Source organism: Macaca thibetana, chromosome 8 (genome assembly GCF_024542745.1).
Source record: "Macaca thibetana thibetana isolate TM-01 chromosome 8, ASM2454274v1, whole genome shotgun sequence".
NCBI classification, from domain to species: domain Eukaryota; kingdom Metazoa; phylum Chordata; class Mammalia; order Primates; family Cercopithecidae; genus Macaca; species Macaca thibetana.
In genome coordinates, this window is record NC_065585.1 from 5453988 (window position 1) to 5477707 (window position 23720).

At 57.3% G+C, this 23720-nt stretch overlaps 2 protein-coding genes across 3 annotated transcripts in view; one reads left to right on the forward strand and one right to left on the reverse strand.

Moving 5' to 3' along the window:
• TRAPPC9 (trafficking protein particle complex subunit 9) overlaps positions 1-23691 on the forward strand; it is a 723405-nt gene extending 699714 nt beyond the window's left edge. Inside the window, exons 21-22 of the mRNA XM_050800233.1 lie at positions 21855-22078; positions 22810-23691. Coding sequence (XP_050656190.1) covers positions 21855-22078; positions 22810-22977 — 392 coding nt within the window. The 3' untranslated portion in view covers positions 22978-23691. The remainder of the gene's footprint in view (positions 1-21854; positions 22079-22809) is intronic.
• The window catches only part of CHRAC1 (chromatin accessibility complex subunit 1), an 873427-nt gene that overhangs the window by 753828 nt on the left and 95879 nt on the right, over positions 1-23720 (reverse strand). Inside the window, exon 1 of one of the 2 annotated variants that reach the window (XM_050800244.1) lies at positions 6459-6462. The exons of the other annotated variant lie outside the window; for it this stretch is intronic. The gene's annotated coding sequence lies outside the window, so the exon portion shown is untranslated. Of the gene's footprint in view, positions 1-6458; positions 6463-23720 lie in introns of those variants that run through there. 2 annotated transcript variants of the gene reach the window in all.

The window sequence follows — 23720 nt, forward strand, 5'->3', positions numbered from 1 at the left end:
ACACCAGCCTTGGCCTTTCAGCCTGGCCAAGGCACCTCCTCCTCTGCCTCTCACCTTCCTCATGGCAATAGTACTCATCTCAGAGGGCGGAGGCAAGGATTCCAGGGGACCATGTATGTAAAGAGCCCAGTGCAATGCTAGGAAGATGATAAATACTCAGTGAGCAGCAGGCACTCCTCCCCACCCCCTCTAGCTTTGCCTTCCCTTTCCCAGGGGACTGAGCTTGGAAGCGTCCCTGCTAGGTTCAGACTCCAGCTTTGCCACTCCCTATGCAGCCTGGGCAAGTTGCTGACTTCTCTGACCCTCAGTTTCCTCATCTGTGAAATGGGGACAGTCATAGCTTCTAATTCAGAGGGCTGTGGGTGGAGCTGGAGCAGCACCCGGCCCACTCACCAGTTGCCATCAGCACCTCTACCACTGCTCATGCTGAGGTGGACCAGAAAGAGAATAGAGGCACCTCTCACCCATGCAGTGTCTTGGGTTCAATGCCAGGGAGGCTAGGGCTGCCCCTGCCCTTCCACAGTCTCCATCTGGCTCCACAGATGCTTGGCTAGGGTCCGCTGGAGGATGGGGAGGCAGCACAGGCTTTGGCGTCAGAAACCCGACTCAGTCTCACCACCTGGGACTGGGAGCAATTCCCATAACTCACTTGGCTGATTTGTGGCATAACCCGGTTTCGCTACCTCTCTGGCCTTTTCCCTGCCCCTGCCTCCCCACACTGAAGCTAGGAAAGCTTCCTCAGCCCGCCCCGACCATCTTCGCCTTCCGACACAAAGTTTTCTTGCCCCTGCCTTCCCAGCACAGGTCCTTCTGCCGTGGGACTGCCCCTCCTTCAGGGAGCCTGGCTCCGTAAACATTTTGTTGGCCGAACACACGAGGCGCTTCCTTTGTACCCCGTTTGCCTCCCTGTGTCTGCATCCCCATCCCCGCGCCCCCGGCCTCCCTACAGCAGGAAGAAGGGCACCGGGCCTCATTTCTGCATCGGCCTCACCTTCTAGCCTGGGGTATTCCTGGTCTAACTAGTATGAGAGCTAGAACGTTGACAGAGTCAATATGTGAGCCAAGCTCAGCTTTCGTTTCTTTCCTTTGCAAGATGGACAGGATGAAGCCTCCACCACCAAGTAAGAAATGTAAAGCACACGACATGGGCAAGCTCAGTGTGAGTCCCATTCCACGCAGGGCGGTCTCCTCCACAGGCATACCTGTCCCCACCCCACATAAGCCTGGCATTTGCTCCAGCCCCAGCCAGCAAGTCCAGCTATGGACACCTCCAGTCATGCCAGCCCTGAGGGGTGACACTGGCTTCCCAGGCCTGAGCGCTTGGCCTCCTCGCTGTCACGGGATTCCCTTCCAAGTGGAAGAAGACAAAGATTAATTTGTTTTTAATTCATCTTCTAATTGCTTTCTTCTCTAAAGAAGGCCTCCACAAGGCCCAGGCCCAATCCCTGGGGCCATGGTTGTTTAAAATAAAAAATGAGGCTGCTCGGCAGGGCCACATTTTTAATCATTGGAAAAATCCTCCTGGCATCAGGGCATGCAGCCTCCTGGCACATGACTCCCTCTAGGAAGCCCAGCAGAAAGCATCCTTGCCGCGAGTTCAGGGATTCCCCCTCAGATAGGGAGGCAAGCCCGCCAGCAGTGCTGACTGCTGGCCTACTAAGTGTGAGAACTGTGGGCAGTGCAGGTGCTGTAGAAGGTCCTCTCTGCACTCAGCCCACCGGGCCCCGAGAGACCAGGCCTCAAGAACGAGACAGGCCTCGCCGGTGGCGTCAAAAGTTGGATGATGCCTGGGCTGGGGCGACTCCCTCTAGATGGTACTGACAGGCACTGCCAGAGCGGCCACTGGGCCCAATGCACACCCCACTTCCAGGGCCCCTGCGACAGGCCATCCTAATACCCATGCGCCCTGGCTCCTCCTGCGACATGCTGTCCTCATCCCCAAACCCTGGCTCCTCCTGCGACATGCTGCCCTCATCCCCAAACCCTGGCTGGCTCCTCCTGCGACATGCTGTCCTCGTCCCCAAACCCTGGCTGGCTCCTCCTGTGACATGCTGTCCTCATCCCCAAACCCTGGCTGGCTCCTCCTGCGACATGCTGCCCTCATCCCCAAACCCTGGCTGGCTCCTCCTGCGACATGCTGTCCTCATCCCCAAACCTTGGCTGGCTCCTCCTGCGACATGCTGTCCTCGTCCCCAAACCCTGGCTGGCTCCTCCTGCGACATGCTGCCCTCATCCCCAAACCCTGGCTGGCTCCTCCTGCAACATGCTGTCCTCGTCCCCAAACCCTGGCTGGCTCCTCCACAGGTCTGTCCTGCATGCTCCTAGGTTCACTGATTGACCCAGCACAAGTTACCCGAGGACTTGGAGGGCTTCAGGTGCCACACCAACACTGAGTCAGCAGTGGGAGCTGGGGCAGATGCAGGCTCGGAGCTCATGGCTCCCCCAATTACAATAACCTCTCAGATGACCTCAAGGCTGGCCGAGGGCCATCTCATCACCCCTGTCCTGTTGACCCCAGGCAGCCAAGACCAATGGCCTTGGCTGGTCCTTCACAGGAGCCCTGGCAGTGACAGCTGTATATGCTGCACAGCTCCAGGAGTTCCCCTGGTAGCCACCCACTGAGTTCTTAGTACGTTTTGCCCATTTGACAGATGAGGAAGTGGAAGCTCAGAAAGTCAGTAAGCGGTCAGGCCAAGGCTAAGTCTCTGACAGGAAATCAAATGTGGTTTTGCACCAGCAGGAAGCCTGTCTTCAGCCAGGGGAGGAAGACGTGCTGTTCAGCTTGTGTCACAGGGCAGGGTCTCTGGAAAACAGAGGCTGGCACACAGCACCCTCAGGTCAGCATGGTGGAAGGAGAGGAGGAAGCAGATGGACAGAGAAAGAAGCCAGGCAGGCCCAGTGAGGAGTTCAGCTGACCTACGGGAGTTGGGATGGCTCCCTGGTGTGACTGGTGAGGTGAGGGGCCCGGCCTTGATACCCTGTGTGGATCAGTCACCACATGTGGGTCACCCCAGGAAGGGGCTGTGATCTCAGTCGAGGCAGCACTGCCAATTCGAGGCATCTTGGAAGGGACTGTCTGCAGGCAGCACCCAGGGTGCCTATGGACTGTGGCTGCGGCTTTGATTCCTGAGGAGCACCTCCTCAGACCATCTGCACTCCTGGGAGCAGATGTGGGAGCCCCAGGTGATACAGACTGACCAGTTCTTGGTGACGTCTGCTGTTAGTTGTGCAGCTGAGACCAGGCAGTCGAAGGGGAAAGGGCTGTGGGGGTCACTCATTAGATGGCCTCGTTTCCCAGGGAAGGAAAGCGGGGTCTGGAGAGGGCCAGGCTCCTCTGGAGGTCAGGAGCAAGGCATGGAGTAGCAGCAGGCTGGGGGGGCCTTGGCTGTTTCAAGTTCATGCCACATGGCTCCAACTTTCCCCGCAGAGCCAGCCTGAGCTAAGAACACACTGGATGGTCTCTCTTTTTGCACTTCTCCGTTCAGGGTTGAGACGTGCCGAGATGAAGTCAGTTTGATTCAGCAAATATTTATGGAATACCTGCTGTGTGCCAAGAAGCAGGGTTGGGATGCACAAACAACCGTAATGGGGGTGCTCCAGCTGAGGAGACAGACACGCAGACACCTCGCTGTCCCATGGCCGCGACACAGGCGAGGAGAGGGGGTGGCATTGCCGAGCAGCGTCATGTGTTGAGGTGGCAGCGCTACTCATACAAGTCCTTTCATCCTCGCAATCACCCTTAGTCCGTGATCCAAATGAGGATTCCAGGACTTGTAGAATGGGTGGCTGGCCAGAGGGCCACAGCTAATAATGGCAGACATAACGCTTAATGGGACTCATCTGACTCAGGCAAACAAGGAGAGTATGACCAAGGCCTCAGGGGAGCATAGAGAAATCTAGAAGAAGTACAGAAGGCTTGCAGCAATGACTTACTGCATCCAGACCTCAAAGGATAGATGAGCATTCAGCAGGCACTGGGAGTATTTCCCCTGAGGGAAGAATAGAACAAATCAGTAAAACAGTAAAACGCATGAACGGCTATTGGGAAAGCTGATGAAAAGTGAATAAAGGGAGGGAGGGAGGAAAAGAGGGATAGATGGATAGGTGAAGGATGGATGGATGGATGGTAGATGGGTAGATGGATGGGTAGATGTTGGTTGGATGGATGGTAGATGGGTGGATGGATGCATGGGTAGACATTGGATGGATGGTGGATGGGTGGATGGTAGATGGGTAGATGGATGGGTAGATATTGGGTGGATGGATTGGTAGATGGGTGGATGGTGGATGATGGATGGATGGTAAATGGGTGGGTGGATGGATGGATGGATGGATGGATGGGTGGGTAGATGTTGGATGGATGGATGGACGGCAGATGGGTAGATGGTAGATGGATGGTGGATAGATGGCAGTGGATGGATGGTATATAGATGGATGGATGGATATATAGATGGATGGATGGTAGATGAGCAGGTGGTAGTGGATGGATGTATGAATGGATGAATGGTAGATGAATGGATGGGTGGTAGAGAGATGGATGGGTGAATGGATGAATGCTGGATTTTGGATGGATGGACGGGTGGTAGATAGACAGCAGATGGATGTGTGAATGGTGGATGGATGGATGTTGGATGGATGGTGGGTAGATGGTGGATTGATGGATGGTGGATGGATGGTGGATGGATGGATGGATGGATGGGTAAAGGGTGAGTGGATAGATGAATAGTGGATAGATGGGTGGATGATAAATGGATAGTGGATGGGAGACCCAGCCAAAAATACAAAGGAGCGGCAACCTGAGGGCGCCTCTTATCTGCTGGAGGATGGATGGATGGACGGATGGATGGATGGATGGATGCATGCTGGATGGATGGATGGTGGATGCTGGATGCCGGGTGGATAGGTGGATGACATGTAGTCTAGTGTCGATTGAGTTTGTGGAGGCAGAATAGGTTGTGTCCAGGTCATTGTTCTAGGGTTGGGGCATAGGAGTCCAGATACCTAGGCAGATAGAGCAGAGAACCTCACAAAGTTGAGGTCAGCGACTTTAGAAGTGAAACAGGGGAGCCCCACCCTGTTGCTAGTGGCCACAAGCTGGTATTGGAAGCAAGTGGGAAGTGGGAAGAATCAGAAATGAGCAAGTCCAGGGCATGGCCTGGAGGGATATGCAGGGGCGATCTGGTGTCTGCAAGGGCCAGGCTTACCTAAGTGCCATGGCAGGGGTCAATCCCAGGTGCTGTGGGCCTGGCCCCTGGGCATCCCCAGCCTCTGGACCCTGCAAAGATGCATTCTGTCTAGTTCTGGCTGCTGATCATTGCACAGCCGAGAAATCCACTGTGATTTACAGACTAACACCTGACAGAGTTGGGCCGGAGGTTTCAGATGTGTGGCTGGGTGGGCTGGCTGTGTTGACTTCCCATAACCTTTCTCCCAGGCAGGGCTGTGCTCATTTTAAATGGCGTATTGATTGGCCAGCCAGCCATTCTCTAGGATGACCCCATAGCCCTGCTGGCCTGCCCTGGTACAGCCCACCAAAAAGTCTCCTCCCCTTGTGCTTGGCTGTCTGCAGCCTTTGGGGTGGGTCAGAGATTCCACTGCACTGCCTGGCAGAGGGTGGGGGCTCTGGGCTCTAGTGCTGGAGTCACACTTGGTTTCCCTGTGTTCAGTGGAGTGAAGACCCACCTGCAGATGTCACCTGCTGCTGCTCCAGGGAACAAATGGATTCCTGGAGATGGAAGCAGTTGAGCGTGTTAGTGAGCTCTGCAGGTAGAATCCGGGCTTAGGCGGGGACCTGGTGGACAGGTGCAGTTTGAATGGTCCCACGGGACTCATCCCAGGCAGGCCCAGGGCGTGCCTGCCCCCTCAGTGCTGGAAGGCTCATTTAGAGAAGCCGTACCGTCTTTGGAGAGAGGCCAGAGGTCTATCCCCAGGAGCAGGGGCCACAAGTCAGCTTTGGGGGTCCCAGCAAGTCCTCTCTTCCCTGGTTCAGGCTGCCTGGAGAGCCCCTCAGCCTATGCTCAGCACAGCTCCATGGGCCTTTTCATGCGGGGGTGCAATGCAGGGGTGCTGCCTGGCCCTGAAGTCCTCCTCTGCACACTGAGGAGGCCCAGCAATAAATACAGGGGCGGCAGCCTGAGGGCGCCTCTTGTCTGCTGGAGGTGGCTCGAGTGGAAGAGGACAAAGAGGCATGGTAGACCTGAGCCCGCTGAGGCCTGGGGAGGCGTGGTTTGCCTCCAGGGTCTGGCACATCAGCATTCATTCTCAGGGTGGCTGCCATAACGGAGAGCAGGAATCCTGTGCACATCTGAGACCCTGGATTGAATTAATACTTGCAGCCCCATCAGAGAAGCCTGGGGAGCAGGGGAGGTCGGGCAACCCATGGTGGGTACCTCAGGAGTGAGGCAAGGTCTGTACCACACTGGGACAGCCAGGGCTCCTATGGGCCCTCCTGTATCTAGCCCCCGCCACTCCCAGCTGAGATGGGATGGGGTGGGGGACACTCCCCACCTGGTCTTGGAGTGTGTGGGCCTCAGTCTCCCCTGCAGGCTGTGAGCCCCTGGTCGTCTCTGTGTTGCCAGCCCAAGCCTAGGGCAGAGGGAGCGTCCGGGCCCATCTCACTTAACCGGGTCCTCAGGAACCTCCAGGCTGCCTGTGGCCCTGCTTCTAAAAGCCCCTTGCCCAGAGTCTCAGCAGAGAGGCACTCTCCGCTGGGCAGCCCTGCCCCTCCAGTCCAGCACAGCGGCAGCAGCTCACCGCCGCCCGCTCATCCAGCTGCCCGGCTCTGGCGGTTCAAGCAGATGGGCCACTGAAGGTCCTTTTGTACCTCGTATCCTTCCCATTTGTGCTCTAGGACTTTGTAGTTCTATGTGAAGCTTTGGCTGTCACCATGTCGAGTCTGTTTAACTTCGTAAGCGTTGACCCAGCACTAGGCAGGGGTCAGCCCTGGGCTAAGTGAGGACAGTCTGGGGGTGTGGGGTGTGAGGGGCTCCTGGCATGCTTCATGACAAGCATGGCACCTTTTCGTGGTAGGAGGAAATTCTGGACATGGCGCCCAGAGATGAGAACACGAAATAGTGACCCTGTTTGAAACCATTCAGCCCATTCCTCTCATGTGACAATGGGGAAGCTGAGGCTTAGAGAGGTTAAATTGTTTACCTCAGGTCAGACAGTAAGCCATTGAAGGGCCAAGGTCGTCTATCATCTGTCCATTAGTATAGCAGAGGTCTCCCAGGAGCTCAGGAGAGACGGCCCCTCAGCAGCAGGTTCCCATGTGGACCATGCAGGCCATGGCAGGGTGCTGGGGGCTGGATATGCTTCAGGAAGTCTTCCTGGAGCAGGTGCTGCGGGAGCCGAGCTTTGGAAAGGCCACCAGGAGTCGGCAGGAAGGAGGGACAGATGGAGCAGGGGAAGTCGCAGGGCACTGGGGTGAGAGACCACAGGGGAGGTGACCAGACAGCCTTGAACTTGGCCTTGAATACTTTGGAGGAGCAATTGGAGTCGTCATTTCTACATCCATGATCACTTTATGTCTTCTCTCTGGAAACTCTTTCTTCCTGCTGTCTCCCTGCTGCACACACCAGGAGTCCAGAAACCTGGTTTCCAAGCCTGGCCCTACTGCCAGAGTTCAAGGTCTAGAAATCCTGGTGGAGGCCCCATACAGGCCCCATACACACAGGCCCTGCTGGGCACTAGGGCATGGAGGGAGGAAGTGCCAGCCTGTTAGTGGAGGCAGACCCCTGCCCCCAAGGTAAATGCCCTTCTAGGTGGCACACATGGGCACACGGGTGCAGAATGCTGAGAGTGGCAACTGAGGCCCCTGGGAAGGAAGGCTTCCAGGGAAGAGAGGCTGCGTTGGACAGGCCAACGGCAGATGCCCAGGCAGAGCCAACAAGCAGCCTATGCAAGGCCTGGCACAGAAAGCCAGCTGCAGCCCCTCAGTACTCCTGCATGCCCCCCATGCCAGCTCTGACACCTGCAAATCTCCACACACCTGCTCTGACCCCTGCACACCCCCACACCCACTCTGACCCCTGTACGCCCCCCACACCTGCTCTGACCCCTGCACAGCCCCCCACACCTGCTCTGACCCCTGCACAGCCCCGATGTCAGCTCTGATCCCTGCACACCCCCTCACACCTGCTCTGACCCCTGTACGCCCCCCATACCTGCTCTGACTCCTGCTCTGTATACCCCCTGCATCTTCTCTGACCCCTGCACACCCACCCTCCCCCATGACCTGCTCTGGCCCCTGCACAGCCCCCGACGTCAGCTCTGATCCCTGCACACACACCCACACCTGCTGTGACCCCTGCACACCACCACACTTGCTCTGATCCCTGGACACCCCCACACCCACTCTGACCCCTGCACACCCCTCACATCTGCTCTGACCCTCCCGAGCTCCTTCGCTTCCAGGCCTCAGTTTCCTCCTCTAGGAAAGGGTCTCATGATTCCTCCAAATCCCCTGGGTGCCGACAGTGCCCGCGCGTACGATCTGATTGGCAGATGAGAAAGTCTGAGGCTGGGTTGGCATTGTGTGATGAGGACAAGGGCTCAACACGGAGCCACACAGAGCGGTGGGGGTGGGGGGCCTGCCTGGGCGGCGAGAGTCTTTGCTTTATTTAGACAGGCTTGAGAGAAGATGAAAAATGAGAGATTGAAAAGGTAGAGACATTGCTTGGGGACAGAGGAGTCATTTTAAATTCTCTGCTGTTCTCAGAAAGCTGTCTTTGCATAATGCTACCAGCCAGCAGGCATATTTTCCATTTTTTCCCCCTTTCTTTTTCTTCTGGTTTATCTTCAGTTGTCTGAAGTGCTTGTCCAAAAAGAGAAGGTTGAAGGGGAAGGACTTAATATAGTCATTGTCTCCGTGAGCCAAGGCGTTCCTGGTGCAAAACACAGCTTGCGTCTGTTGGGAGAGAAGGGACTGGAGGCCCAGTGCCTGCCTGCCATGGATGCCCAGTGTGGCCGTAGGCACAGCAGCACACGGGGGCCCTGGTGCTTCCCCCTGAAAGGGAGGGCTTGGTTAATTGAGCTCTGGTGGCCTGTAAATGTCACAGCTAAATGCTGTAACAAACAGCCCCAAATTTCAGGGACCTAATGCACCAACCCCGTTTTGTTTATATCTCATGGTGTTCTTGTTGCAGGCAGCTTTCTGGTGCTCACCTGGGGACCCAGGCTCCACAATGTTCTGGCTCTGACCACCTGGTGTCTTCATCCCCTGTATGTCCCTGCCTACCCTGAGGCTCTGCCCACCCGGGGCCCCACCCCTAGAGGCTCCCTGACCCTGTGGACCTCCCGGTCCCATAGCCCACCTCTCTTGCAGCTCCTCCCTCCTCAGCCCTGTTTCTTAAGTTCTCTCAGCCTGGAGATGGGGGACTGTAGGACGGATGTGTTTATGGTCAGGTTTGTCATTTCCCTCTAAGTCCCTTTGGCCTGGACTTGATCTTGTGTTTCCAACTCACTCCCCAGGGAGAGGGGCGGCAGTCTGTGCCCAGGAGGAAAGGTGATGGCTTCCCAGACAGCCTCTGCAGCCAGAACCTTCTCGAGATTGAGTGTTCCTTGAGAGATCAGGGAACCGCCTCACGGAGGGGGCACGTGGGCAAGGCCTTGAGACACGGAGCTGGGGTGCTGCCTGCGGTGACTGCAGGAGCCTAGCATAGAGGGCAAGGGGCACAGATGGCAGCAGATGCCACCCTGAGCACAGAGCCTTGGTGCCAGGGAGACCTGGATTCAAGTGCTGGCTCTGTCTCTTCAAACCAAAATAGCCTTGTCCATCGAGGAAGTAGGGCAATGCCTCTCAGAACATCACCGAGAATATTCAATGAAGCAGTGCCAGTGTGCTCGCCATGGGCACGTGGAGGCGGGCTGCTGCCCACTGACTCAGTTTACCCCTGTGCTCTAGATTTGTACATTTGAGCTCAGAGAGGTGAAGTCTTGGCCAAAAGGCACACAGCAGCAAGGCAGCGAGCCCAGCCCCTGGTCCCCCAACTGCCCGCACCATCCAGATGCCCTGGCTTCCCCTTTGCCCCCGTCCTGCTCTCTGTTTGTCCCCAAGGGAGGCTCCAGCCAGGGCAGCAAATCCCAGAGCCTCCTGGGCCTGAAGGAGTACTAGTTTCTTCACCAGCCCATGTCCTGCCCCTGCCAGGACCACTTGGCCTGTGTTCAGGCTCAGCTCTCTGTGCACAGCCCGCCCCAACTCACCCGCTGTCCTACCAATCGCTTGGAGCATGCTGAAGGCGGAGCTGAGCAGGAGCCACTGCAAGTGCGTGGCCTGGATTAACCCACAACTCCTTCCTCAGCTCTCCTGGGTGTGGGAGCCGGGCTCCAGTGATTCACACCCCTCTGTTCATTGGGCATTTCTCTCCGGCCAGGCCCGGAGCTCAGCCCTCTCCTAACACATCTTCTTCACCCCACGCACCACCTTTCCCTTTTTTAGACAAGGAAGCAGAAACTCTGGCTTCTGAAGGGGTTCATGCAGGCCCCTGAGTCAGCACCTAAGCTCCAACCGTCATCTAACATCCAAGCCATAAAGCCTTGGAGTTCGAGGATCCTGGCCTGGTATCCGTGGAGGGTGTCTGTGGGCTGGGAGACCCTGGCCTCAGTGTGTTGTGTTGGTGACGGTGTTTCACCCCATCCTCAAGGCAGCCACGGCCACCATCCCCAGGAGGTCCTGGCCATGCAGGGTGTAATCAGGAGGCCTTCCTGGAAGGGCAGTCCTTCTCCTCTCCAGAGCTCACCTCCTGCGCATCCCCCGGGCCTCCCGTCCACAGGGGCCCTGGCATCCCTGGATGGAGGGTGGGTGAGCTCGGGAAGCCGAGAGCCTCCGATGAGAGAACTTCAAGCTGCACAGGTCTCCTCTCCAACTTCATTTTGCCCTAATTTTAATTTAATTCCCTTTAATCTTTAATGAAAAGTTGTAAAAGTAAATTATTTACCCAAGAGAGCCCAACAGCTCCTCAGGAGCTGTTCTCGACTTGAGGGTAATTACACATGCGGGGCTGGCACCACCGCCCTCCCAGGATGCCGGGGAAGAGGCGTCCTGGTTTATGAACTAATTAGCTCCCTCAGTAACTGTTAAAAATGCATGCCATTTGGTGGAGTGAGAGCAAAGCTCCAGCTTCACGACGTGCGCGCCCTGACAGTCGCTGATCGGGGGAAAGAGCCTGTGTTCTGTGTTCATGGGGTCAGCGGGAGTGTAGCTGGCTGGAGCGTGCGGAGCTGGGCCTGCCTCAGCTCCTGGGGGAGCAGTGCTCTGGGACGCAGAGATGGAGCCAGCCCTTCTTCCGTCGCTCTCACCTGGCCTCTGTCTCCCTGTCTGAGCCTTCCTTAGACTCCAGCACCCTGACAGAAGGCCCATTCCCAGCAATCAGGGAGGGTCCGGAGGTGGGGAAGGGGTGGTGGAAAGGAGCAGGGGTGGGGAGGGGTGGGGACTGTGTGATTCGACACATACATCCCAGGCTGTGGACTGCCTCTTTGACTAGACACTGTCACAGCACTGTCACCCCCATTTCCTGGCCATTATCCACGCTTCTCACTTCTTTTCCAAACTCTCTCTCGATACACAAAAAAGAGGCGAAATAAAATGCAGAAAGTCGGGACCCAGGGAAACCATATTGGCATAGTTGATCAAGACGTGGAAGAGCAGTTGTGCAGGAGAGGCTGTGAGCGCACGTTTGTGTGGACCTGTGCGTGAGCACACGTGGCAGTGGCTGTGAGCACGCGTTCATGCATACCTGTGCATGAACGTGCGTGGCGTTGGCTGTGAGAGTACAGTCACTGAAGGCCAACATGGTGCTTTAGGTGGATTCATGTTTAGTTCTGAGCTTCCTAACAGCCAAAGTGAAAAGGTCAGTTACTTGGCTGTCATCAATAAAGAGGGAAAATGTGCCGGGCTGGGGGATTGAGTAGCGAGCAACCAGCTACATTAGCAGTAGAGAAAGTTCGCCGGTTATATTAGATAATTGGAAATTAGAGGGTTTTATATGGGACGTGCCTGCCTGCCCCCCACCCCCACAGGACAGCTGGCCTAGTGTTGGTGAAGGGCAGAAAGCCTTGACTTCGCAGTCCTCTCTCATCTCGGGTCTTGGCTATTTTATTTCTCCATAGAACTTCTTTTACTTCATCTGAAGAGGGAGAAAACTCCTTGCTTAATTCTGAAGCCAAACCTTGCCTGAATCAAATTTGGCTCTGAAATTTAGGACCACCCAAGATTTATGCCAACTAGAAAAATGCGTGTCTTCTGAAATTTGAAAGTTAAATATATTACAGCTGAGGCAGGCTTGATAGAGCCTTAAAAACCTGACTCACTTTGTTCCTAGGTCTTCAAGTCGTATATTTCCACTGCATTGTTCTTGTCTTTACATTTTTAAATCCCAAATTAGATATTTGCGCCTGAAGTCTACTTAGTCCCCTGTTTCTCGCCAGCACAAAAGGTGGGAGAGTAGGGTGGTGAGGCCAGTTCGGGGAGGCCACGTCGCTGGGAGTTTGAGCTCTGGAGGAAAAATAAACCTTCAGCAGCCAGCCTTGGAGGGGCGTGCCCTGAAGGACAAGTGAACAGATTGTTGGACGAGCCAGTTGGACAAGAAATCCACAGATCATTCCTCTGTCACTGTAAAGTAATTTGCACACGACCCTGTGCCCTGTGGACATTTTAGCTGTTTCCTTCAACCACCTAAGAAGCCCACGGTAGCCCCACCCCACCACCTTCCACATTTTCTCCTGCCCTGGCTCCTCTGAGCCCACTCTGAGTGAGACGGACATGACTTGTGCATTGGGCCTGCAACCCTGGACACATGCACGTCAGAAACTTGTGCTCAGCACCACCCTAGACAGAGGAAACCCACCTCTCTGGGGTGCAGTCAGGAAGGTCTCTTGAGAAGTCCACTGTGGTGTGAAATCTCTGCTGTAGACTGAACCCGAGTCCATAGGTGGGGGCTGTTCTTCTTCCACAGATGCAGCACTTCAGTGAACATCTCGTGGGTGCCAGGAGTGTCTGCCAGCTCCCCACCCCCACCCACCCTGCAGATCAGAGTTGAAAGCAACCATGCATGCTGGGCCCATCTGACCTGCTGGTCCTCATGTCCTCAAGGTCTGGTCTCCATCTGGCCCCATCTCTTGGCTCCCTAACCCCTGAGTCCATCGTGCCTCTGCCCGTGGCCATGTTCTGGGTCCATAGTTTGCCCGAAGTTTGGGTCCTGACCCTCTCTGGTGTCCCCTGACTTGTCTGTCGCCTGATCGCACGCTGTGTTCTGCTGTGTTTCAGGGAAGAGACTTCCAGCTGCAGCCCTGGCCTGCTGTCTGGCCCCAGGCTCCAAAATGTGAGAAACTCCCAAAATATAGAGGTCAAGGGCTTGGAGTTCTAGAGGGTTCTCATGGCTTATGGACGTAGCAAGCAAAGAGGACTGCACAGAAGGGCCATTCCAAACAGCTGTCCCAGGCTGGTGGGGCACAGCGGGACTGTCTGCGCAGGGAGCAGTGAGCGCCAGCAGCATGGACGGGTGGGGGTAGATCGGGGGAATGCACATGAGAACCACTGCAAGATGTTACTTCACCTCCACCAGGATGGGTGAACCAGAGCCAGGCAACCACAGTGCCATAGAAGGCGTGGAGCACTCAGGCCTCTCCTGCACTGCTGCTGGGAATGGGGGTGCCGCCACCTTGGAAAACAGTCTCGTGCTTTCTCAAATAGTTAGACAGAGTTGCCATTTGTCCCAGCAAGTCTGCTCTCAGGTGTACACCCAAGAGAAATGATAACCCGTGTCCACGCAAAATCTTCTCCATAAATGTTCACAGCAGCAACACTCATAACAGCCAAAGGTGGACACAGCCCACGTGTCCCTTGGTGGATGCATGATGCACAAAACGTGCCCCATCCAGACATGGAGTATTGTTCTGTCATGAGAAAGAACGCAGCACTGACCCATGCTGCAACACGGGTGAGCCTTGGAGACGTCGTGCTCTGTGAAGGAAGCCAGGCACCGCAGCTCACTGCCCTCCACTTCTATTTATATGTGATTCAGAGTAGGGAAATGTATGGCACTGGAAAGGAGATTACTGGGTTGCCCAGGGCTGGGGGTGGAGCAGGCCTGGGGAGCGGGGCAGTGATGGCTAAAAGGGTACAGAGTTTCTTTTGAAGGTGATGGAGATGTTCGAAAACTGGCTATGGTCGCACATATCTGAATATACTACGAACCACTGAATTGTACACTTTAAATGGGTGAATTGTGTGGTATGTGACTTTTATCTCGATAAAGCTTTTGGAAAACAACAACAACAAAAACAACAAACCAGACCAAGTCTGGAGCCCAGGAATCCAGCGGGGGCTCAGCACCTGCTGCTGTTCACCTGGGACCAGCTCCTGAGCCACTCACCGCCTCAAGGACTTCATCTGTAAAATGGAACAGGGCCAGCCCTCCTACTGGCCGGCTCTAAGGACTGAATTAGGGGATACCTACAGAGCCCTGAGCCCCAGGCCTGGAAGACAACGAGTGCTCAAGAAGTTGACAACCAGAGGAGCACCAAGGAGGAGCGCCACGCCCTGCTGGGGGCATCACGCCCAGGGGGAGCGTCAGGCCCAAGGGGGAGTACCCTGCTGGGACAGGCTGGAGGGAGGGGAGGCCCCTTCCTCCACGTCCTCCACCCTCCTCCTGGGGCTCATTCGGGTCACAGAAACCTCTGGCTGGAGTCCCAAGCTGTGGAATGAAATGGGGATGGCAGCTGTCCAGGGCTGGGCCTCTGCATCTCCCTGGATTCACCTCTCCTGACGCTGCTCCTGACACAGCCAGAGCACAGTGGAAGCAGCGTTTGGCAGAGCCCAGGCTGGAAGGCCTGCAGCAGCCCCACATCTGCCCTCCAGGAGCCTGAGTCCTGAGCGGGTCACGACAGCCGGAGGTGGAGAGGCCAAAGGATGTGCCTGCCCCAGGATGGCTCCAGTTGGGGCCCCTGTCCCCATGGAGCACCTGAGCTCACCGCCTGTGCTGGCCTTGTCCTGTTGAACATCCCCGCTGGCACTGCTTCCCCTGCCTACCACTCTCCAGGACAGGGCTCCCAGGCCTGCTTCCACAGGGCCTGTGCAGGGCCCAGGCAGCTCCTGTCACCTCTCTACACCTCAGTGTGCTTCTGCAAATGCAGTGAAGCTGCACCTGCTCTCTGCCCTCCTAGAAGGATGTGGGCACCGAGTGAGATATACTTTACTGCCTGTGAGCCTCGGCCAGCCTACCTACCACTGCCCAGCGTGTGCGCGTTGCCTCGTTCTCATCCCCACAGTGGCCCCCAGGCCCATGCACAGGCTAGCCAATGGCTTCCTTTCTCTGTGCCCTGCCAAGCCCCTCCCAGGCGAGCACAGCCTTTATTTATAGTCCATGTTTCTACCAGAGCCTGGACGTGCTATAGCATGAATGTGGCAGGGACTTCAGGACGAATTCTGGGCCAGACACAATTATGTCTGTAACTCTACCTGGTATTAAATGTGAAGCAGAAGCAGGGCCAGGGGTAGGAGGGAAGAGGGGGCCAGTGCCGATGTGATGCCTTGAGGAAGGAGGCTGATCGGCTCCCAGGAGATTCCTTACAACATGAGGTTCTCCTGAGTATGTCATCTCTGGAAGCGCACCATGGAGTATGGGCCTAGAGGGGAGCATGGTAGCTGGTCCTAGAGTCCTCATTCGAGACACACTTCTGGGACGTGGCCCCGGTCCCTCATGTGCCAAATGATGCACTAGGGGCTTGAATGGGGCAGGGCACAGCCAGTTGGCGGTAGAGCCAGTGTTCAAACCTGGGCACCTAGCCCCAAAGCCCAGTTATTCACTCACTCATTCATCCATCTATGTGTCCCGCATGTATGAAATGGAATTTGTGTCTGCCATTTGCCTGCCTGTGCTGGGTATTGGGGACACAACGGTGAGTGAGACGGCCAAGTGCCAGTCAGTGTTCCTGGAGCTTCCTGACAAGGAAGAACACGGGTAGTTAATAATGAAACCAATGGATAAACAAGGTCGCTTCAGATTAGATGCTAGGGCCATGAGAAAATTCACGAATGTGGCCGAGTGGCTGGTGGGGCAGGAAACCCTCTACTGTATGGTCAGGGACAGTCTTTCTGGCAGGGCCAAGACCTGACCATCAGAATGGAGCTGGTGGGGAGGCGAGGATGGCAGGTGCAGAGTCTCGGGGACAGGAAGGATGTGCTGGAGGGACAGGATGGCCAGGGACCAGTGGCAGGGAGGACACAGCCTGGGAGATGGGCTCTGGGAGGAAACTCGTAGGGCCAAGGAGACCAGAGTTGGGGTGAGAATTTCATCAAGACTTTCTTTTATTCTGAGCATAAACAGAAGCCATGGGCCAGGCAGGGGAGGAGCGTGGAAGTGACACTATCTACCAGGATCTCACACCAGTGCTGTGGCCGTGCAGAAAGAAGAGGGAGCAGCCAGCCATGGCAGGGCGGGGGAGGCTGAGCAGAGGCCCAACTGCACAGGCACCAGACATTTCCCAGACTGCAGCCGGGTGTCCGGGAGGAGAAGACCCAGCTTGAGCTGCTGCCGGTGGTGGAGCCACTCCACTGGGGAAGGCATGGGGAAGAAGGGCTGGAGGAGAAAGTGGATGGTGAGACCCCGTCAGATGCCCGGGCGAAATGTCAGGGTTGCCCAGAGGAGCACGTGCCTGAGGCTCAGGGCCTCTCGGTGCTTGTTAAATAAATGAATCTTAGCCTGGGGTGCGCTGGGTTTCAGAAGCTGGGGGCGGGCAGAAGCCGACATTCCTGGAGCACCTTGTTCTGTCTGGCACTTCTCATAGAGGATCTGACACTCGCACCACATCCTTGAGAAGACGACGCGACCATTCCAAATGAGGGAACCGAGGCTCAGAGAGCTGTGCACCCTGCCTAGCGCCGTCTGCCCCAGGCCCAGCTCTGCACCCAGGCTGGGTCTCCCCCAGCGGCCTGGGAAGTGTGGCCCCGAGGCTGACTGGGGCCCCTTGGGGGCTCTTTATGTGTCCTTAGACCCCTATCTGTGTTGGGCTTACCAGCTGCTCTCACAAGCCACCACAAGGTTCATCACTTAAACAGCGCATATCCCCGCCCTGCGGTTCTGGGGTCCAGAGTCTGATCGGTGTTGCGGGCTACCTTCCTCCCTGGGCTGGTGTTCTCCAGCTCCTGGGGTGCCTGCACTCCATGCACCTTCCCCCGTCTTCATAACCAGCAGCGAAGTGTGCCCCTCTCCTGCCTCCCTTCTTGCCTTGTAAGGACTCTCGTGACACCATTGGGCCCACTCCAGTGACCCAGGGGCCTCTCCCCATCTCCAGGACCTCCATTTCATCACATTGGCTAAGCCCTTTCTGCCACAGGAGAGGACATACAGGCTCCCAGGACTGGGACATGGGCAAGTGGGGGGGGGGCGCATTATTTTGTCAACCACATCACCCCCTCTGTTGCGAAGGAAGACCTGGGGATTCAGGAGGCTTTGCTAGGCAAGTTTCGACCTTCAGTCATTCTGTCTCTCAGCTCATGACCCCCCTACCACTGGCTGCCGTGGGCACAGGAGCCCCTTCCCTCCCTACCACTGGCTGCCGTGGGCACAGGAGCCCCTTCTCCTCCCTACCACTGGCTGCCGTGGACACAGGATCCCCTTCTCCTCCCTAGGCCACTGCTTCCCTCGGCTAGGACATTCCAGGTCCAGGCAAAAAGGCCTACAGGGACCCAGCATCCCCAGAGGTCCCGGGTCTGCCTCCCTCGTGGTCAGATGGCTGAAACTGCCTGCCTGGCGCCTGGCTCGGGAGAGGCCGGAAGGGTCTGCCCCGCCGCGTCTGTCCTCTCAGTTGCATCCCGCATGGAGCTTCGTCAGTGTTCACAGCCAGCCCACGGGCGAGGAAGGACCCTGGAGAAGCTGTCGAAATGCAAAGCATCCCCATCCTGGTTCCCCTCCGCTGCTCCTGCAGATCCTCCCCTCCTCAGGGAAGGCTGGGAGCCATGGTGGTTAGGATCAAGCGGCCCCTAACAAAACCCCACTTGATGTGGTCTCTTTCTACCTAGACTGGGGCTCAGAGGGGTGGAGATTCACAGAGAAGTAACTCAAACCCAAGATCCGTTCTCCAGCCAATCAGGAGCCTGGGGCTTGTGCTGCTAACAGCTCCTCAACAAACAGCTGTGCAAATCCCGCCCCATCCCGCCTGGGAGAGGGAAGGAGGAACCAGTCCTGCCAAGAGGCGGCTCATTTGGTGGACCAGGAAATGGAGAGTGGCAGGAAGCCTGGCAGAGGCCAGCCCCAGAGAACAGTGGGAGAAAACTGGACCCCACACACCCAGATGCCATACTCGGGGCTTCCCAGGGGGAGGGTGGATGACCCCCACCTGAAGGCTTTGGGAAGGTGCTCTCGGGGGTGGTGAGGAGCACTCGAGGGAGGGGACACATGCACTGGCGTCCCTGCCCACCTCCTGGGGGCCAGCCAGCTGGGCTGCTGTGGTCACAGAACTGTCCACCCCTCGCAGGGTCCCGGTTCTAGGGCTTACCTTGTGATTGAGCAGCGGGCCCCCCAGGAAGCACCCACTCTTCCCAGCTGAAGCTGACAGGCAGGCTGCGTGGCCCTTGGGCTGCCCACTCTGTCCCTCATGGCCTGCCTGGGGAACATGGATGGAAGCTGGGTGCTGGGGGAGCCAGGAGTAGAGCCAGCCCCCGCGGTGGCCACAGGCCGGGCTGAGCTCCCAGCAGCACCCACGGTTTCACATGTGGTTCCTTTCCGTCCCTCAGCGGCAGTTTAGAAACTGCTTCAAAACAGCTTGTCTGTGAGAAATTTTTCCCATTATTTATCCCAGCTCCTTCCTGGTTGGAGTCAGGGAAGCCATTTTGTGATGGACGATGACCCCGGCTTCTCTTCCCTGGTCCTAGCTGCTCCGTGCAGCCCTGCTCAGCAGGGTGTCTGTGGAGAGCGGGGCCCTGCAGAAATGAGCCCACTTCCTCTGATGCCCCAGGACGGGACACAGCTTGTTCGGGCCCGGAGTCAGAGAAGTGAATTGGCAACAATGGACGTGGTGGGGCGTTGCCGCTACCCAGGCACAGCCCTGCCATGCGGTCACACGTTCTCATCGCAAGGCAGCTGCGAGAGTCGCCACCATCATGATCACGGTCATTAGACCCGTTTCCGCCACATTCCCTAAGCTGTGCCCTGTGGGTCCCAGGAGAGACCAGGGCATCCTTTTGAATTCGGGAAGTTTAATGCTCTCAGACAAAAACAGACCTCTGCTCTGCCCCGTTGTAGGAAGGTTTGCTTTTCCTCTGGGTCATGGGAAGGAGTCAGCGTCAGGGATTTGGGGCCTGTGTGCCTGGTTCTGAGCTGCTGGAGTTGTAGGGGCTGCCCCAGCTGTGGTGCAAGGAAGGAAACGGCTGCTCGCTGAGCACAAAAATGCATTAACTTGGTCAGCAGTCATTGTGGATGCCAGACCTCGGGGTAACGTGACCCACCGTCCCAGTTTGCCTGGCACTGAGGGTTTCCTGCAATTCAGGCTAAAGCCAAACTAGCCCTGGGCAAACTGGGATAGTTGGTCACCCTGGGAGCGGGGACAGAGCAGAGAGCAAGACAGGTGCTGCCTGCCATTCCAGAGCACTGCCCTTCTTCTGCAATGACGGCCACACAGGAGAGCCTGTGGCAGGAGCGCCCGCTCCGGCTGTGTCCTCTCTGCTCTTCACCCCTGCCCCCAGCCTGGGAGGTCAAGATCATTATCCCAGTTTCACAGGTGAGATGGAGGGGGCACCAGTTGGCAAACGGTCTTTCCCAGTGTAAAGAGCAGTCAGAGGCAAAGTTGGGACTGCAGCCTGGTCGCCTGCTCTGAAAGGTGTTGCTCTGCCCACAACCCCTGCTAACCCCTACCAACCCCTACCGCCCTGACCTCACACCTAAGTGCCACACATTCCTTACCCTCTTCCTAGAGAGAAAGTAGCAAAGAAAGGTTCCCTCAGCAGCATTCACAGGGAGAGCTGGCTCTAACCCTTCATCAGCTTTCTCTTCCCCAGGGGTTGTACAGAGCTGGGGCTAGGAAGGGTTAAACAAGCAGGCCAGGGTGGCTCTGCCCAGGAGCCCACAGACCAGTCCTTTCCTGCCCCAGCAGCCCACACAGTTCTCTGCAAAAAGAAAAAAAAAAAAAGAGCAGGACGATAATGAGCCAGCCACCCTTCACTGATTTGCACATAATCGTATCTTTCCCTTGATGGAACCAGCAACCGGGCTGCACCGACATCTATTCTCTCTATCTCCCCCACTTTTATTCAAGCGGCTCAGACTGCGCTTCGTTTGGTTCACTGTTCAAGAAACATTTACTGAGGCCTGGCTTGGGTGGCACAGAGGTAGAGGAGGGAGAAGGGCTGGGGATTGATGGGAGCCTCCCTGTGCTGGGCTGCACGGCACAGACAGGTAACCAAGGCTCGAGATGAAAGCCACTGCCCCAACGGCACTTCCCAAGACAGAGTCCCTCAAAATGCTCGTGGGTACTGGGGCGTGCTGTGAGTGAGCTCCTCACGGCAAGGATATGAGCTTATCACAACTGTTAGCATTAGCGTCGGCTCCATGTTACAGAAGAGGAAACTGAGGCCCAGGAGGTGTAGTGACATACCCTGGGCCCCATAGATAGAAGCGATCAAGCTCAGGTCCCTCTGGTCCTACCTCCTGGTCTCAGCAGAACAGACCAGCTGGGAGAACAAAGAGCCCATCTTCATGCTGTCTGCTGCATGTCAGGCACTGTCGGAAGTACTCAGGGAAACTATACATAGCCCAGTGGGCAGGGCCTCAGGACCCCTGGGCTCATCCCGGTCTGGTCAGACTCAGTGCAGGTGACCCTGCACATCCAAAAGCATAGGATGCAGCCAAAGCCGGGATTTGAGGGCAAATCCGCCCTCAAATCTTCTGCCCCGTATAAGGACATTGTCACTAACTGCAGGGCTGGCTCGAATCCAGAATGAGCTCCTATAGGGCCTTTTACTCGGTGACATCTTCAAAGCCCCTTCTCTTCCCTTCCCCAATGCGGCCACATTCTCACATGCCTTTCGGGGCTCGCCATCAAACCTGCCACCCTGACCATCAGCTCGCTTCCCTGAGAGGGGGCACCCCCACTACCCCCCGCCCCACCCTGGCTTCGGGCTGCTTCCTTGCTGCTGCCCAGTTGGCAGGCATCCTCCTTGTCTGCAAGCTCCTGGAGCATGTGGGCAAGGAAGGGAAAAGGGGTTGAATCCATACTCCTTCTCCCAGGCCCTACCTGGCAGGGTCCACAGCTCCCAGAACTGTGCTGCTCCCCTGAGCACCTGTTCTGTGCTGGGCTGTGTGTCCGGCACCCTGGACAGGCCGACAGGATGAGGAGAACACGGTGCAGCCACTTTGCAGGGAGTGCCGGAGCCCATTGTGCATTCTTCCTGGAGAATGAGATCAAGACACCACCTCCCGGGGTGTGTGGTCTTGCAGCCCCCGGAGGAGAGGGACCCCCGGGCCTGCCTGTGCTCCAAAGCTCACCTGACCCCTGACCTGGGGCACTTTAGGGTCCCTTCCACGCCCTCACTTCTACGGTGTCAGACGCTCACCCAGACAGGAGCCCCTGACTCACGAGAGAGCTCCTCCCCTTCCAGGTGGGCTGTGGTAGGAGGCCCCTCCAGTGGAGTGCAGACCCCTTGAGTTATAGCTGTAGCCACCACACTTGTCTTTGCCAGGTTCCTCTTCTGGAGACCAGGAACTGGTCACGCATCTGTGTCCCCAGTGCCCAGCCTGGCAGGGAGTGGGTGGCAGCCTTGAAGGGTGAAGGAGGAAAGGAATGAATCAGCGAGTGGGTGGGGTAGGCTGGCTGGGCCATGCAGGCCAGCCCAGCCCCTGACAGTCTCGTGTCCCTTGCAGATGTGCTGGTGGACGGACAGCCGTGTGACTGTGAGTCTGCGGCGGCCTGCCAGGTAGGCGACCCCGTGCGCCTGGAAGTGCGGCTGACCAACCGGAGCCCGCGCAGCGTAGGGCCCTTCGCCCTCACCGTGGTCCCCTTCCAGGACCACCAGAATGGCGTGCACAACTACGACCTGCACGACACCATCTCCTTCGTGGGCTCCAGCACCTTCTACCTCGACGCGGTGCGTGGTGGTGTGCAGGGTGGTCTGGGAGCCTCTGGTCATGTGGCCCAGGCCCTCATGGTCATCGTCCCCCTTCCCTGGGTGGTGGGCTTTGGGGTCAGCATACGTCCAGCAGACGACAGTAGCAGGGGTTCTGTGGTCACGTGTGCACACTGAGTCTGAGCCTGCCCCACCCACTGCAGGAACTTAGACAAGCTCACCTCGTTCTCTGTCCTGGGCAGTGAGGCCCTGAGCGTTGGTGAAGCAGGAAAATGTGCAGGGAATGGGAGCTATGCCCAGGACAGGGTGCCACTCCATGATTGGACCCTGCTGTGGCATCACTGTGATGTCACTGTCACCCATCCCATGCCTGCCGCTCCTCCCATGGAGAGGCTCCAGCCCACACCCTTGGCCCCCACCTCCCAAGCTGCCTCTCAGCCCCTCACTGTCAGGCCCCAGCACAGGCTGTCATTCCGTTCCCCTTTGCCCCAACCTCTCCCTCACTCCCTCCCACACTCCTGCCCCCCTGTGCCCCCAAACAATTCAGGAATGGGAATGTTGGCAGCTCCTCTCAAAGACAAATCTGGCTTGGAGAGGCACAGTGACCTGCTGGAGGGGGCATTGGAGCCAGGCCTGGGCCGCCCTCACTTCCCCCATAGCACCTATGTCCAGGCAGGTTCCTGAGATTCCTGGCGGCTTTGGGTGGCCCATGCTGCTGACCAGACTGACGCGTCTTTCTCCTCCCTGCTCAGGTACAGCCATCTGGCCAGTCGGCCTGCCTCGGGGCCCTCCTCTTCCTCTACACGGGCGACTTCTTCCTCCACATCCGCTTCCACGAGGACAGCACCAGCAAGGAGCTGCCACCCTCTTGGTTCTGTCTGCCCAGCGTGCACGTGCGCGCCCTGGAGGCGCAGGCCTGAGCCCGCCCACTTCCGTCCCTGTTTCTGCAGGGCCGGAGGTGACCCAGCCTGGCCTCCCACACCCCCTGCGATGAGCAAGGCCTTCACTGCAGCCCTGTCTCCCCCTCCTTCCCCAACCCCCACCCAACCCTCTCCTCCCATTCCTCCTGTAGCATCTTTGCTGGGCTACGCAGAAGCCCCCAGACATGGCAGCCCCACCCCGTGCCACACCCCTTCCCACACTGTTCCCTGCACTATACACAGGCCGGAGCAGAGGAAACCCCAGAGTGGGTGCCCATTCAGCCCAGGTCCCAGGATCCCTGCATCCGTTTATGTGACCTGGGGCCCCAGCCTTGCTGTGCTGCTCACCCCAGCAGAGGGACCTCCCTCATCCAGCCACTTCCCTTTGGCCATAGAAAGAAACGGTGAGCATGAGGCTGGGCACAGCCTGAGGGCGTGGGCAGCTTCCCTCCCTCCCTGGGCCTTGGAATCCCCCAAGGCTGGTTTTCTTCCTGGAGACCCCCATGGGCAACTTGGCAGGAGAGATGGTGCCGTAGGTGGTCATGGATGGTTGACACCAAGAGAGGCCTTCCACCCATGGTGGGCAAATGTCCAGGCCTGGGCTGCCAGCCCAGGGCTGTTTCTGGGTGCTCCCTGGCCCCAGGGTGGTATCTGGGTACCGTGGCTATGTGTGTCCATGTCTGTGAGCAGTTCTTCAATAAATGGCCTGCCTCCTCCTCCTCCCTGCCTCCCTGCATCTGCTG